The sequence below is a fragment of the Pelophylax lessonae genome (assembly GCF_965119305.1).
Source record: "Pelophylax lessonae genome assembly, chromosome: 4".
NCBI classification, from domain to species: domain Eukaryota; kingdom Metazoa; phylum Chordata; class Amphibia; order Anura; family Ranidae; genus Pelophylax; species Pelophylax lessonae.
Genome location: NC_138771.1, coordinates 98,362,737 through 98,377,979, shown reverse-complemented (window position 1 = coordinate 98,377,979; position 15,243 = coordinate 98,362,737). Strand labels below are relative to the sequence as shown.

General features: G+C 45.5%; 1 protein-coding gene across 2 annotated transcripts in view; it reads left to right on the top strand.

Annotated features, from left to right (window-relative positions):
- The window catches only part of NEDD4 (NEDD4 E3 ubiquitin protein ligase), a 519,020-nt gene that overhangs the window by 152,736 nt on the left and 351,041 nt on the right, over positions 1–15,243 (top strand). The window contains exon 5 of one of the 2 annotated variants that reach the window (XM_082253413.1): positions 11,828–11,881. The exons of the other annotated variant lie outside the window; for it this stretch is intronic. Within the exon in view, the coding sequence (XP_082109539.1) occupies positions 11,828–11,881 (54 nt within the window). The remainder of the gene's footprint in view (positions 1–11,827; positions 11,882–15,243) is intronic. 2 annotated transcript variants of the gene reach the window in all.

Genomic DNA, 15,243 nt, shown 5'->3' with positions numbered 1-15,243 from the left:
GCGGGTGCAATCTCTTTCCTGCCATCTTCACATGTTGGCGGGTTCCGTTGTGAAATCGGTCTTTGTATCTGTTTTAGTATCACGGACGGTTACGGAATGGATTAGGGTTCTGAAAGGGAACTTGGACTCTGACGTGGTTCCCCCAGAACTAATGGAACTTTTGGACCAGATGGCCCAGGGCCCTGGTGTTCCTGTGTGATGCGTCACTGGATGCGGCTCTCCTGGTGGCCAGAGTTTTGGCTGTGGGAATTGCGCTGCGGCGCATGGTTTGGCTGAAGAGTGTCCAAGAAAGCCCTGACAGATCTCCCTTTTCTGGGAGAGCGTTTGTTTGGCAACTCACTGGATGAGTTGATCAAAGGACTGATGGGCAGGAAGAGTACTCTTCTTCCTCAAGCCTCCAAAAGTAAAACACCCCGTACTAAGTGGGGCCCTTCCGTAACTGCTCACAGACGTTTTCTTTTGTGCCCCCATGGGCGCAAGAAAAAGGTAAGCCGTTCAGAGCTTCTGGAGGGGCTAAGAAGCATTGGGGCAAGTTCAAGGCTAGTCAGTCCGGTGCTGCGGACAAGTTCCCTTCAGCATGAAGGGGTGCCCTCATCCGTTTCTGGGGTGGGGGGACGTCTGCGCTTCTTTCAGGAACCTTGGACTTCCTTTGTTTAAGACAAATGGGTTCGCGAACTGATTTGTTTTGGGTTCAAAATCTAATTTTGGTCCCCGCCAGGGGACTGTTTTTTTCAGGCAAATCTTCACCCGTCTCCAGAGATTGTGAAAGATCTTCGGGAATGTGTGCAGGATCTCCTGGCTCAAGGCGTGATCGTGGCGGTTCCTCTAGGAGTTCACATTTCACTCATTCACTTTTTCCAACTGCACTGTGAATGTTTACATGGTGTGTTCAATAAAAACATGGCAACATTTCATTCTTTGTGTGTTATTAGTTTAAGCAGACCGTGATTGTCTATTGTTGTGACTTAGATGATGATCAGATCACATTTTATGATCAATTTGTGCAGAAATCCATATCATTCCACAGGGTTCACATACTTTTTCTTGCAGCTGTGTATATATATATATATATATATATATATTATGCATGACAGACTCTCCCTTATCATAGACGGGAAGCTTGATGCAAGCTACCTGCGCCTGCTGTCACTTATGCTGGCCATACATGTAGAAATTTTGGTTTAACATTTTTCATTTTAAGAATGCTTGTTTGATTTTTTTCTAGTGGTTAGTGGGGGTCAGAGCGACTTTTTTTTTTTTTTTACCACAGTGACGGGAAACTTCGAAGGAGCAGAAAAAAAAACTTTTCTCAATTGAACAAATTTTAGGACAGTGTATTTCGTTTTCGTTCATTCATTTTAAAATTAAATGGTAAAAGCAAGTGAAGTGTTTGAACTACATTTGTCCATTCAGTGAATGTACAAAGAATTCTCATACGAATATTCTCATCCGAAAAGCGATGTGTATGGCCAGCATAAGACGTGTAGTAGCAGCAGCATGCTCTTTTATCAGCTGTTATGATGGAAATAAAAACACAAAAATGAGCCCTTTATAGTACAAAAACAGCAGGTGCCAGGTAGTCATTAGGGGTAGGGGTTAATTTATACTGTGAAACAGTGAAAGTACAGGTGCATCTCCTAAAATTAGAGTATAACCAAAAAGTTATTTCAGTACTTCAATTCCAAAAATGAAACTCAGATATTTTATATAGCTGCCTTACACACAGAGTGATATATTTCAAGCATTTCTTTATTTTAATTTGAATGATTATGGCTTACAGCTAGGGAAAATACAAAATTGGGGATCTCAGAAAATAAGAATATTACATAAGACCAATAAAAAAGATTTTTTAATACAGAAATGTTGGCTTACTGAAAAGCAGAGGACATGGCTCCCCAAATCATCACTAACTGTGGAAACTTAAAAAACTGGACCTCATGCAACCTGGATTCTATGCCTCACGACTCTTCCTCCAGACTCTGGGACCTTGATTTCCAAATTAAATGAAACATTTCCCACAGTCAGTGATGATTTGGGGAGCCATGTCATCTACTGGTGTTGGTCCACTCTGTTTTATCAAGTCCAAAGTCAGCACAGCCCTCTACCAGGAAATTCTAGATCACTTCATACTTCCCTCAGCTTTATGGAGATGCTGTTTTCATTTTCCAGCAGGACTTGGCACCTTCCCACACTGCCAAAAGTACCAATACCTGGTTTAATGATCATGGTATCGCTGTGCTTGATTGGCAAGCAAACTCGTTTGACCTAAACCCTATAGAGAATCTGTGGAGTATTGTCAAAAGGAAGATGAGAGACACCAGACCCAACAATGCAGACAAGCTGAAGGCTGCTATCAAAGCATCGTGGGCTTCCATAGCACCGCAGCAGTGCCACAGGCTGATCGCCTCCATGCCACACCGCATTGATGCATTCATTCATGCAAAAGGAGCCCCGACCAAGTATTAAGTGCATACTATACATGGACATACTTTTCAGTAAGCCAACATTTCTTTATTAAACACCTTTTCTCTTTCGTGCATTGTTGGACACAGCTCCTGTCATTCTTGACCATTGTGTTATACTGCCCTCTACAGGAGTAGGACATTAGGCAGAAAAAACTTCTGGGTATACTCCCTTTCCCTGCTATAGTCACTCAGTTTTTTTCTGCCTAAGTCAGGAGTAAGGACCTAGTTCCTTGCAGGGATCTTTGGTCCTGGCAACATTTTTTTTCGTCTGGATTTTTCCTGTGAGATCTACTATCATCTGCTGGACTGGGAGACGGGCTGAATAATCTAGATCCAATGGTTACCCCAGTCTGGCCAGCGAGTGCGCGCAGGCCTTAGCTCCGCGCTAGGCCGGCTTCGATATAACCCCACTGGACGAGGGCTGGCCCTGCGAGTTAAACATCTCATGAGGTCGCATACGAACTGGCCTTGGCCTGAATCGCAATGTTCCTCCTGGCCGACAGCCCCCATTTTAATGGAAAGGAGGATCTGTTTGGAGCGGTGCCCACCTGGTTCCTGGTATAGTGAGTAGCTACCACTTCTCTGCCCCTGGAGGGTTTTGGGTTGGACGTGGGCCCGTGCTTGGGACAGTCGAACCCCCGGTTTCCCCTGCTTCTCGCAGGCACACCCCCCAACCCGTTTTTGGTGAGTCCCTTAACAACTGGGGCTATTTGGGTGGCCTGGTCACTGGCCTGGGATAGAGGCAGGGCTCTAACTGGCAATATGGGGGGGGGGGGTTGGTTCCCCTCCAGCGACCGGACGATCAACTGTGCAGAGGGGTTTTGTGTCTGGTGGGGGCTCCCTACAGGGCCCCCCATCCTGTCTGGATCTGTCCATGAGGCCTAGTCCCCAATTCTGGTTCCCTGTATATCTGATGGTGCCGCTCAGGGTACCCATTTTGTTGTTTTTTCTGCCTGTGTATTCCTATACATGGCGGCCATGTTTTTGTATTCCGGCGGCCATTTTCTTGTGGTTTGCCATTGCAAATAGCGGCGGCCATTACAGTGGAGTCCTGTGGGTGGCGATTTCAGCAGTGGGAGCCCCTCCTTTTCCCCTGGTGTTGACTCCTGGATCATTTTGCTTCCTGATCGCCGCACGTGTAGTGCAAATTCTTCTGGTGGTTGCAGGTGCCTGTGTCAGTGGGTGGTGAGTCTGGTGAGGTCCTCTCCCTCTCTGCTGAGAATCGCTCTGTGCCTTGTGCTTGGCGACTGGATTTTGCTGCCAGCGTGGTGAGAGTTGTCCCCTAGCAGTGTGTTACACTTGGCGACTGGGTGGTGCTGCCAGCGCGGTGAGTGTTGTCCCCTAGCAGTATGTTACACTTTTTTGTGGGGTGCCCCTAGTGACTCATGGAGTCTTTGGAACACATTTCCCCACCTGAATCCCCTCTCTGAGGCTGCGGGGCCCTCTGGGTTTCAACCAACCATCCATGCACTGACAGTGGTCCTGAAGTCCCTTGCGTCCCGGGTTGAGGCTGCTTGCGGTCGACAGGCTAGCAGAAAGTGCCCTCTGCCCCCCCCCCGCCTCATCTGTCTCATCAGATCCTGGATCTGATTCGGCCGCCGCTTACATGGGTCACTCTTCTGGGTCTGCAACCATGTGCCTGGAATCCTCGGATAGTGAGGATGACTCCTCCACGTCTGCGAACGGGAATGAAAAGGCGCTGGTGGATGCACTGATTGTATCTGTGCGTGAGACCCTAAAGATGGAGGACACAGCTAAAGCTGCGACTGAGGTGCAGGTACCCTTTGGCACTCACAAGCCATCCAGAGCGGCAAAGGTATTTTCCTTTCCCTGCTTAGTTTGACAGAGTTGTCAAAGTGTGGGGATGACCAAAGCGTCCCCGTGGGGTTCCTAAGCACTTTACTAGGCCTTACCATGATTCCGATTGAAGAGTCCCCGGCCTTTAAAGACCCGGCTGACCGGAAGGCGGAGGCTGTGGCCCGTACTATGTACACCTTAGCTGGTTCGGCACCGAGGCCGGTATTCACCATTGCTCTGGGGTCGCAAACTCTGACCGAGTGGACTAAGCTCCTACGCTGTGACCTGGAGGGAGACCAGTTCCCCCTGCCTTTGCTGAACTGGCGGTCCAGAAGGTGCAGGGCCTGCAGTTTATCTGTGATCCCTCTTTGGATGCTGCTCATCTAATGGCTCTCCTCTCTGTTTTGGCGGTGGTCCTTCAGCGTATCTTTTGGCTCAAATGCTGGTCTGCGGACCAGACTTCTAAAAAGGCCTTGACTGATCTTCCCTTTCCAAGAGATCGCCTGTTTGGAGCTACCCTGGATGACCTCATTAACCACTTCTGGACCTGAAGATTTTCCCCCTTATTGACCAGGCCAGTTTTTGCGATTCAGCACTGCCACAAATAGAGCTTTCTTTTGGTGGTATTTGATCACCTCTGCGACAATTCTGGAAAAAAAAAAAATGTTTTCACTTTCTGCTATATAACATCCCCCCCCCCCCCAAAAAAAAAGTAAAAATCAAATTTGTTCATTTTAGGCCAATTTCTATTTTGCTACATATCTTTGTTAAAAAAAAAAATCCCAATAAGCATATTTTGATTGGTTTGCGCAAAAGTTATCACTTCTACAAACTAGGGTAAAGATTTATGTATTTTTTTTTTTATTTATTTTACTAGTAATGACGGCAATCATCGATTTTTAGCAGAACTGCGACATTGCAGCGGACAGGCCAGTCAAGTTCCTCCACCCCAAACTCCCACATCCATGTCTTTATGGACCTTGCTTTGTGCACTGGTGCTCAGTCATGTTGGGACAAGAAGTGGCCATCCCCAAACTGTTCTTACAGAGTTGGTAATAAATGTCTTGATATGCTGAAGCCTTAAGAGTTCCCTTCACTGGAACTAAGGGGCCAAGCCCAACCCCTAAAAACCCCACACCCTAATTCCCCCTCCACCAAAGGATTTGGACCACTGCACTTCTGGAAGAAAAAAAAACAAAAAAAAAAACAACAAATATATATATATATATATATATATATATATATATATATATATATATATATATATATATATATATATATATATATACTCAGAAGTCTGATATACAGGTTATTTTAACTGGGAGTCAGACATAAAGCTATATGGGGTGGAAAGGGGATTTAGATCTTGTATAATTAATTAGTGCTAAAGGCTGTGACTTTTTTGCATGGATATAATCTTTTTTAAACAACAAACTTGTCATAATTACCTGCTCTGTGTACTGGTTTTGCACAGAGCAACCTTGATTCTCCTCTTCTGAGCCCCCCCCCCCCACCGGCACTTCTGCCTTTAAAGTGCCCCTATATAAAGCCGCAAAGTATAGTATAGAATGCCCTTGCTGCAAGGAAAATAAACTTCTGCCTTTAGAATCACTTTAAATGACTTCCTTCTCCTGCACAGTACTACAAGTCCCACAAGGCATTGTTCTTCATACATTCACAAGTTCTCAGGCACTTATTGACATTTATGGCCGGTGTTCCGTGAAAAAACCCTACCCGTGAGAAAACCATACCCTCGTCACTTCCGGTGCAGCTACGGAGGGTATGGATTTCTCACGGTACTTCCATTTGCGGCGGTTCGATTAAAACTGCTCCTCTGCAACATAATTCATCTCCGCTCCTTCCCCCTGTCACTTCCCTCATCTCCGGTAATAATTATAAAAGCGGATCACAGAGCCGCGATCGCCGTCATTTACCTCTCATACACCCGCCGCCGCTTTTATATTTATTACCGGAGATGAGGGAAGTGACAGCGATAGGAGAGGAGATCTTTGATGTTGCAGCCGAACTGTTTTAATATACCCACCGCAAGCATTAAATTACACACAGTCCCGTGATTATTTCATGCCCTCCGAGCATGCGCACTTGTCACATTCTTTGATTGTCAATTAGGTATCCGGGGCTCTGAGCATGCGCACTGCTGCGCTGCTCAGTTGTTTCCCACAGGAAGTGCCGATGGTATGGTTTCTTCACGGGGTATGGTTTTTTAACGTTACACCGGTGTACTGCACTGTGTATACTGCATTTATGGACAGTGTACGGAGCTGTAAATGTGCTGTACTGTGTATACTGACATGTTTGGACGGTGTACTGAGCTTTATGTGTGCGTCACTGTGTATACTGCCATGTATGAACGGTGTACTGAGCTTTGTGTGTGCTGCACTATGTATACTGACATGTATGGATGGTGTACTGAGCTGTATGTGTGCTGCACTGTGTATAACGACATGTATGGATGGTATACTGAGCTGTATGTGTGTTGTACAGTATTTTCTGATATGTAAACCAATAATGCATTCTGTATGCAGGCCACCTAATCAGCTCACCAACTAATTGATTATTTTGATTAGTTGTTTCAGCCACAAATAAGAGGCTTGGCAAAATGAATGGTAGATCCAAGGATGTTAGGAGATGAAGTTGTACAGATCCTATAAAAAGTGCACACCGACTTTACTGTACTGTCCTTCCGACTTTAAGAGGGGCCAGACCTTGTCCGGTGGGAGTACAAAATTCCCTGATGTAAATGGATTTAACCAATATTAGTGGGAGGAATAGTGCCCCTTCATTAGTATCAATAGGAGGAATAGGGTCCCATCGCTGATGTATATGGGAGGAAGAGTGCCAAATCGCTGGTGTCAGTGGAAAAAATAATGCCCATCATTCGTGTCAGTGGTAGAAAGAATGCCTTATCGTTGGTGTTAGTGAAATAGTATCCAAAGGGCGCGATAAAGGCAAGCAAGGGGCCACAGTTTGGAGACCACTGTCAAAGAAGACTGAATCACAGTGGATTTAACTTTTGCATTTTTGATGCTCCTCATCAGAAATAAACTTTTTCATTTTAAACTGAAAATGGATATCTGCAGCCTGCTGAGAGGCTGAGCCAGCTGCCAGTCGGGCATCTAGGTGGATCCCAACATTATTGTCAGGATGCTTGCATAGCCTGGACAGGCTAGACAGGACTTTAGCCAGCCATCAGCTGAAACTGGGTTACAGGAGTGCATAACTAAAACCTAAGTAAACACACATGTAGGTTTTTTTTTGTTCAATCCAGCAGAGCTTAATGAAAAAAAACCTGACAGCTCTGGAGGAGCCGATGTACTAACTATCCAATTTTAATACAGAGAGCTCACCTGCTGTGCTATTGTGTTTTGACAGGGGGGACCGCCCCCCCCCCCCCTGCAAGAACACTATGGTTAGTGCTCTCAGCCATTGGCTGAGAACACTGGGAGCCCAACGGCAGACATTTTTCGGTTACACCCCTTCGACAGAAGCTGGCCTGGCTGCAGTACACATGGCCAGAATGTTCACCGGCTTCTATTGAACCGGCCTATGCCGCCCATCCTTTGGCCCGTGTGTACTAGGCATTAGTGCACTGCTGTGACCCACAGGAGAAGTATGGCTAAAAGCGCTTTGGCCACACTTCTCCTTTAAGGCCAGAAGCAGCTAGGCAAATTACAATTTCAAAATAAAATTCTCTCATGTTTTCTTGAAGACTAAATAGCTAAAGAATAAGGGCTGTTACATACATACGAGTTTGTTGATAGCTGACAAAAATCTGTTTGGCAGTAACCCATATTGTATTTTTGTCATTTGTGTGACATTGGCAACTATTACCACCAGGAAACACAGAGATGAGGAGCTTTCCTTAAAGGGGGACACTGACCGCAATAAAAACCTGACCGTGGTTCTGACCTCCTATATAATTTTAAGGAACTCTCCCCTTCTGTAAAATGATGGTGTTGTGTTCCCTTGGATATGCTTGTAATTGTTCTAATGAAAATGTGAAAAGACCTTTAGAAAACCTTATTTTCTGCCTTTGTCATTGGCTCACTTTCAGATTTGTGCACAGAGGGTAAGAAATAATTTCAGGCATCCTCTACACTTTTCTTAAAGCGGTACTACACTTCATATGAGCACCATAAACCAAAAACATTATTTCATTTTTTTTTTTTAATATTCAGTGATAACACCCTCATCCATCCATGTCTCTGTTCTCTATTTTGCTGAGAAATTACTTTGAAAAACACCCCCTAGCATTTCTGACTGTGACCATCTTGAGTAAGTGCAGATGATTCATGTACGATTTATTTCCAGGAATTCATCGGCGTTCGGCTCAGTGTGCTTTGCTGAGAAAACCTCTCCTTCCCTCCTGAAGACTCCTGAAATGTATGACATGGCCCACACAAACTATGTCCCTCACTAACATATGAGGCTGCTGGATGTATGGTATAAACTGTATGTAGCTAGGGGCTAGGTTCGAGCTGAGACTTCCAGTCTCCTACCCAGAATACAGTAAAATCTATTTGATCAGCACTCAGCCAGTCAGAGAAAGCAATGTATTCTAGTATTCTAGCAATAAATACTAAGCTTCCTTTGATAGGCTGATTCAAAAATGTGGGCTGATAAAGTCAGAACCTTTGACTCAGCCACTTAGAGGAAGCTTGGTTTTCATTGCTTTCTCAGAATGGCTGAGCGCTGATTAGATTCTACTGTGTTCCGTGTATGAGACTGTAAGGTCTCGGCATAAACCCAGAACACAGTGCTGTATGTAGCCCCAGCTATATACAGTTTACACCGCACTTCCAGCGGCCTCACATGTTATGGTTCGTACACACTAAAAAAAATCGGGCAAACCTTTTCGTCCGTGGAACGATTTTTTGATAGTGTGTACACAACTTTCGACGGCCAATTCTGACCTTTCAAATGAAAATTTTTGATGGGACAAACTCCAAAAAATTTTTTTTGTATGGGAACAGAAAGAACGATTTTAGTTTCATGCGTACTGTTTTCATAAGATTTTCGTGAAAGAAAAATCAGAAATGAAAGTTTGTGCATAATCAGAAACAATAAACAACAAAATTATTATCGTACAAAAATTTTTGTACATTTTTTCCTTCCTCGTTTCTGATTTGCTGTGAAACAAGGAAAATTGTATGATTGTTCACCTGATTTTCTTATAGTGTGCACCCCACTTTAATCTGGGACAGTTTTTTTCGGCCAGCTTGGCCCAAACGAACTATGTGAAGTCTAGCAAAAGCTGGAGTTCAGCTTTAAAACAAGTAAATATGATACACTTTCCTATCTATTTACTAATGCTAGCAGCATAAGGATTCAAAATACCCCATGTTGATTTAGAGAGTGAAGTTCCACTTTTTGGGGTGTAAAAACTGTGCTTATTTGTATGCAGTGTTTTAGATGAGCCCTTAGAAGTTCTTTTGAGGAGGTTAATGCATTAGCCCTGTCATGTTTCCTTTGAAACAAAAGAAGGTAAGATTTTGTAGATAGTTGTGCTAAGATCCTTGCAATATGTACAACTGACCCAGAGAAAAAATTTTTCTACTTGAAGTATACCCATTACTTTTTGTCCTCCATCCAAGCTAACATGATTTCAGATTGTTGTATTCTAATGTGAATAGTGCTAAGAAAAGTCAACAATATAGAAGTAAACAAATTGTAGCAGGCAGTGTAAACCTAGAAGCTGTTTTTTTCTGTTGAAAAACTGTGTAAACATACAGTGGGTACGGAAAGTATTCAGACCCCCTTAAATGTTTCACTCTTTGTTATATTGCAGCCATTTGCTAAAATCATTTAAGTTCATTCTTCTTCCTCATGAATGTACACATAGCACCCCATACTGACAGAAAAACACAGAATTGTTGACATTGTTGCAGATTTATTAAAGAAGAAAAACTGAAATATCACATGGTCCTAAGTATTCAGACCCTTTGCTCAGTATTTAGTAGAAGCCCCCTTTTGATCTAATACAGCCAGGAGTCTTTTTGGGAAAGATGCAACAAGTCTTTCACACCTGGATTTGGGGATCCTCTGCCATTCCTCCTTGCAGATCCTCTCCGGTTCTGTCAGGTTGGATGGTAAACGTTGGTGGACAGCCATTTTTAGGTCTCTCCAGAGATGCTCAATTGGGTTTAAGTCAGGGCTCTGGCTGGGCCATTCAAGAACAGTCATGGAGTTGTTGTGAAGCCACTCCTTCGTTATTTTAGCTGCGTGCTTAGGGTCATTGTCTTGTTGGAAGGTAAACCTTCGGCCCAGTCTGAGGTCCAGAGCACTCTGGAGAAGGTTTTTGTCCAGGATATCCCTGTACTTGGCCGCATTCATCTTTCCCTCGATTGCAACCAGTCCTCCTGTCCCTGCAGCTGAAAAACACCCCCACAGCATGATGCTGCCACCACCATGCTTCACTGTTGGGACTGTATTGGACAGGTGATGAGCAGTGCCTGGTTTTCTCCACACATACCGCTTAGAATTAAGGCCGAAAAGTTCTATTTTGGTCTCATCAGACCAGAGAATCTTATTTCTCACCATCTTGGAGTCCTTCAGGTGTTTTTTAGCAAACTCCATGCGGCTTTCATGTGTCTTACACTGAGGAGAGGCTTCCGTCGGGCCACTCTGCCATAAAGCCCCGACTGGTGGAGGGCTGCAGTGATGGTTGACTTTCTACAACTTTTTCCCATCTTCTGACTGCATCTCTGGAGCTCAGCCACAGTGATCTTTGGGTTCTTCTTTACCTCTCTCACCAAGGCTCTTCTCCCCCGATACCTCAGTTTGGCCAGACGGCCAGCTCTAGGAAGGGTTCTGGTCTTCCCAAACGTCTTCCATTTGAGGATTATGGAGGCCACTGTGCTCTTAGGAACCTTAAGTGCAGCAGAAATCTTTTTGTAACCTTGGCCAGATCTGTGCCTTGCCACAATTTTGTCTCTGAGCTCTTCAGGCAGTTCCTTTGACCTCATGATTCTCATTTGCTCTGACATGCATTGTGACCTGGAAGGTCTTATATAGACAGGTGAGTGGCTTTCCTAATCAAGTCCAATCAGTATAATCAAACACAGCTGGACTCAAATGAAGGTGTAGAACCATCTCAAGGATGATCAGAAGAAATGGAAAGCACCTGAGTTAAATGTATGAGTGTCACAGCAAAGGGTCTGAATACTTAGGACCATGTGATATTTCAGTTTTTCTTTTTTAATAAATCTGCAACAATGTCAACAATTCTGTGTTTTTCTGTCAGTATGGGGTGCTATGTGTACATTCATGAGGAAGAAGAATGAACTTAAATGATTTTAGCAAATGGCTGCAATATAACAAAGAGTGAAAAATTTAAGGGGGTCTGAATACTTTCCGTACCCACTGTAGCACCTTGAATTACTTGACTGTAAAAACTGCACTACTTTTACAAAATATATATTCAAATTGTACCTTGTGTAGGTTTGCGTGTCTCTAATCTTTTGCATCTTTTCATAACTGTGAATGTTTTTATAACATTTTGTGGTGTAATGAATCCTGTGCCCACACCTTATTTTCTTTTCCAGGTGTATCCAAAAAAGCACAGACTTCTCTTTGAAGTATTTGATGAAAACCGTTTGGTATGCCTTTTTATGATTTCCTATTATAGAGTTGTTTTGACTATGTGCTTACTGTTGTTTAAACCCAAAGTGGTTTCCATAATCCTGTCGGCTCTTATGCGGCTGATATAAGAAAATATATTAATATTCACTGCTGACTTAGGTTTTTTCCCAAGCAGGCAAAAATATAAGTTTATGCAGTGCATATCTGTCTTATGATCTATGCAAAAGGAAAGTCTATAGCTGGCCAACAACTTTTTGACATCTTTCATTTAGTCAGTGGCAGTCAGAATACCCAAACTTTGGCTGCATCTGATAGATGTAGCCTTTGTATCTTAAGGACACAGAGAGCTGTCTCGGGAGTGAGTACACACAAGTGCCCCCCATAACAATCGGCTTGCTGTGGGGGCACTCGGCAAAGGGGAGGGGCCCGAGCACCTGTGGGGGACCCAAGCAGATGAGGATCAGGGCTGCTCTGTGTAAAACCATTACACAAAGCCTATAAATGACATTTTTTTTCCTTTACAAACACTTTAACCACTTGACCACCAGAAGGTTTTACCCCCTTCATGACCAGGCCATTCTTTGTGATATGGCACTGTGTTACTTTAAGTGACAATTGCAAAAAATGGGACACTGTACCCAAATGTATGTCCTTTTCTCTTTTGTTCAATGACGGACACAGCTCCTGATCTTCATAACCATTAGGTTATACTGCCCCCCTACAGGAGTAGGACACTAGGCAGAAAAAGAATCTGGCTACGCCTATGGGCAGTCCCAGGGGGTATACTCCCTCTCCCTGCTGTAGGTTTTTTTTCTGCCTAGTCAGGAGTAAGGACCTAGTTCCTTGCTGGGATCTCTGGTCCTGGCAATTTTTTTTTTTTCAGATACAAATTTTTTTTCCTGTGGGATCTACAATCAACTGCCGGACAGGGCGACGGGCTGGATAATCTAGATCCAGCGATCTCCCCAGTCTGGCCAGCGAGCGTGCGCAGACCTCAGCTCCACGCTAATTAGGCCGCGACATGTCCCCACTGGATGGGGGCTGGCCTGCGAGTTAAACGCCTTGCAAGGTTGCATGCGTCCAGGTCTTGGCCGGTGTCTCTGCGTTCCTCCTGGCTGACAGCCCCCCACTTCTATGGAGAGGGATTCTGTCTGGAGCGGTGCCCACCTGGTTCCTGGTATGGTGAGTAGCTGTCCCCCCTCTCCCCCTGGAGGGTTTTAAGGTGGACTTTGGTCCCTCCTTGGGATGGTCGAACCCCTGGGTTCCCCTCCTTCTCATCAGACACCCCCCCTTTGCGGTGGTTTGCCATTGAAAATAGTGGCGGCCATGACAGTGGAGCCCTTTGGGCGGCATTTTCAGTGATGTGAGCCCACCCTCATGCCCTGGTGCTGACTCCTGGATCTTTTAATTTTCTGATCAGCGCACGTGGAGTGCAGTTTATCCTGGTGGCTGCAGGTGCCTGTTCCTGCTGGGTGGTGAGTCTGGGGTTCTCTCCCTCTCTGCTGTGGATCGATTGGTGCTTATGTCTGGTGACCGGGTGGGGCTGCCAGCGCAGTGGGGGTTGTCCCTTTGCAGTGTTTTACACTTTTTGTGGGGTCCCCCTGGTAACTCATGGAGTCTTTGGACCACATTTCCCCACCTGATCTCCTCTCTTAGGCTGTAGGACCCTCAGGGTCCCAACCATCCATCGATGCACTGACGACGGTCCTGGGGTCCTGTGTGTCCAGGGTGGAGGTAGTGTTCGGGCGACGGGCTAGCAAAAAGTACCCCTCGCCTTCCCCTGCCTCATCTGTCTCCTCAGATTCTGAATCTTATTTGGCCGCCGCGAACGTGGGTCACCCAGCTGGGTCTGCGACCACGTGCCTAGAATCCTCTGATAGTGAGGATGACTCCTCCACATCTGCAACTACGCCCGAAAAGGCGCTGGAAGAAGCACTGATTGTATCTCTGCGTGAGAACTTAAAGTTGGACGCAGCTACAACGGAGGGAGAGGTTCCCTTTGACACTCACTAGCTATCTAGAGTGGCAAAGGTGTTTCCTTTCTCCACCTTTTTTGACAAAATTGTTGCTAAACAGTGGGGACGACCAAAGTGTCCCCTTGGGTTTCCTATGCGGCTTTCTAAGCGTTACCCCTTTGAAGAGTCCCTTAAGTAGTGGACTGTTCCACAGGTGGTGTACCCTCCGGTTTCTAGATTGAACAAAGTAAACATGATTCCGGTTCTAGAGTCCCCGGCTTTTAAGGATCTGGCTGACCGGAAGGAGGCTGGGGCCCGCAGTATGTACATACTGGTTGGTTCGGCACTGAGGCCAGTATTCACCATTGCCCTGGGGTCGCAAACTCTGACCGAGTTGGCTAAAACTTTACGCCGTGACCTGGAGGGAGAACAGCTCCCCCCTGCCTTTGCTGAGCTGGCAGATCAGCTGGTCCAGGCGCTGCAGTTCATCTGTGATGCCTCTTTGGATGCGGCTCCCCTAGTGGCTCGGCTCTCTTTTTCTGCAGTGGTCCTTAGGTGTGTCATTTGGTTTAAATGCCGGTCTGCGGACAAGACTTCTAAAAAGGCCTTCACTGATCTTCCCTTTCTAGGAGATTGCCTGTTTGGGGCTACCCTGGATGACATCATTAACCACTTGCCGACCGCCGCACGACTATCTACGGCGGCGGTCAGCCCCTCACAGGCAAAGTGACGTAGGTCTACGTCGCTCGCCTGTGAGGGTTTAGGGAGCGAGCGCGCGCCGCCGGAGGCGCGCTCCCGCGTGGTCACGGACCCCCCCGCGCGTGTGACCGGCGGACCCGATCGCCGCCGGCCACTCTGCGATCGGCGGGGGAGAGGGAGAAAGTCAGGCAGCTTGTGTAAACAAGCTGCCTGTCATTCTCCTCTCTGTATGAGAGATGATCACATGGATCTACTATGTAGATCCATTGATCACTCTGCATACAGTTGAAGCCACAGCCAATCACAGTTAGAATCACGCCCCTAGGGACACACACAGCCCCTCCCTCTCAAATAAAGTTAACCCCTTCACTACCAGTGTATTTTTACAGTAACAGTGCATATATATAGCACTGATTACTGTAGAAATGTCACTGGTAACCCCAAAAGTGTCAAAAATGTCAGTCAAGGGTCCGATCTGTCCGCCGCAATGTCGCAGTACCGCAAAAAAAATCGCAGATCGCCGCCATTACGCGTTAAAAAAAAAAACAACAAAAATGACAAAAATCTTTCCCTTTGTTAGTAAACGCAATAACTTTTGCGCAAACCAATCAAAATACGCTTTTTGCGATTTTTTTTTACCAAACATAGGTAGCATAAAACAAATTGGCCGAAAATATTAAAAAATTTTGATTTTTAAATTTTTTTTGGGGGGAATTTCATATAAA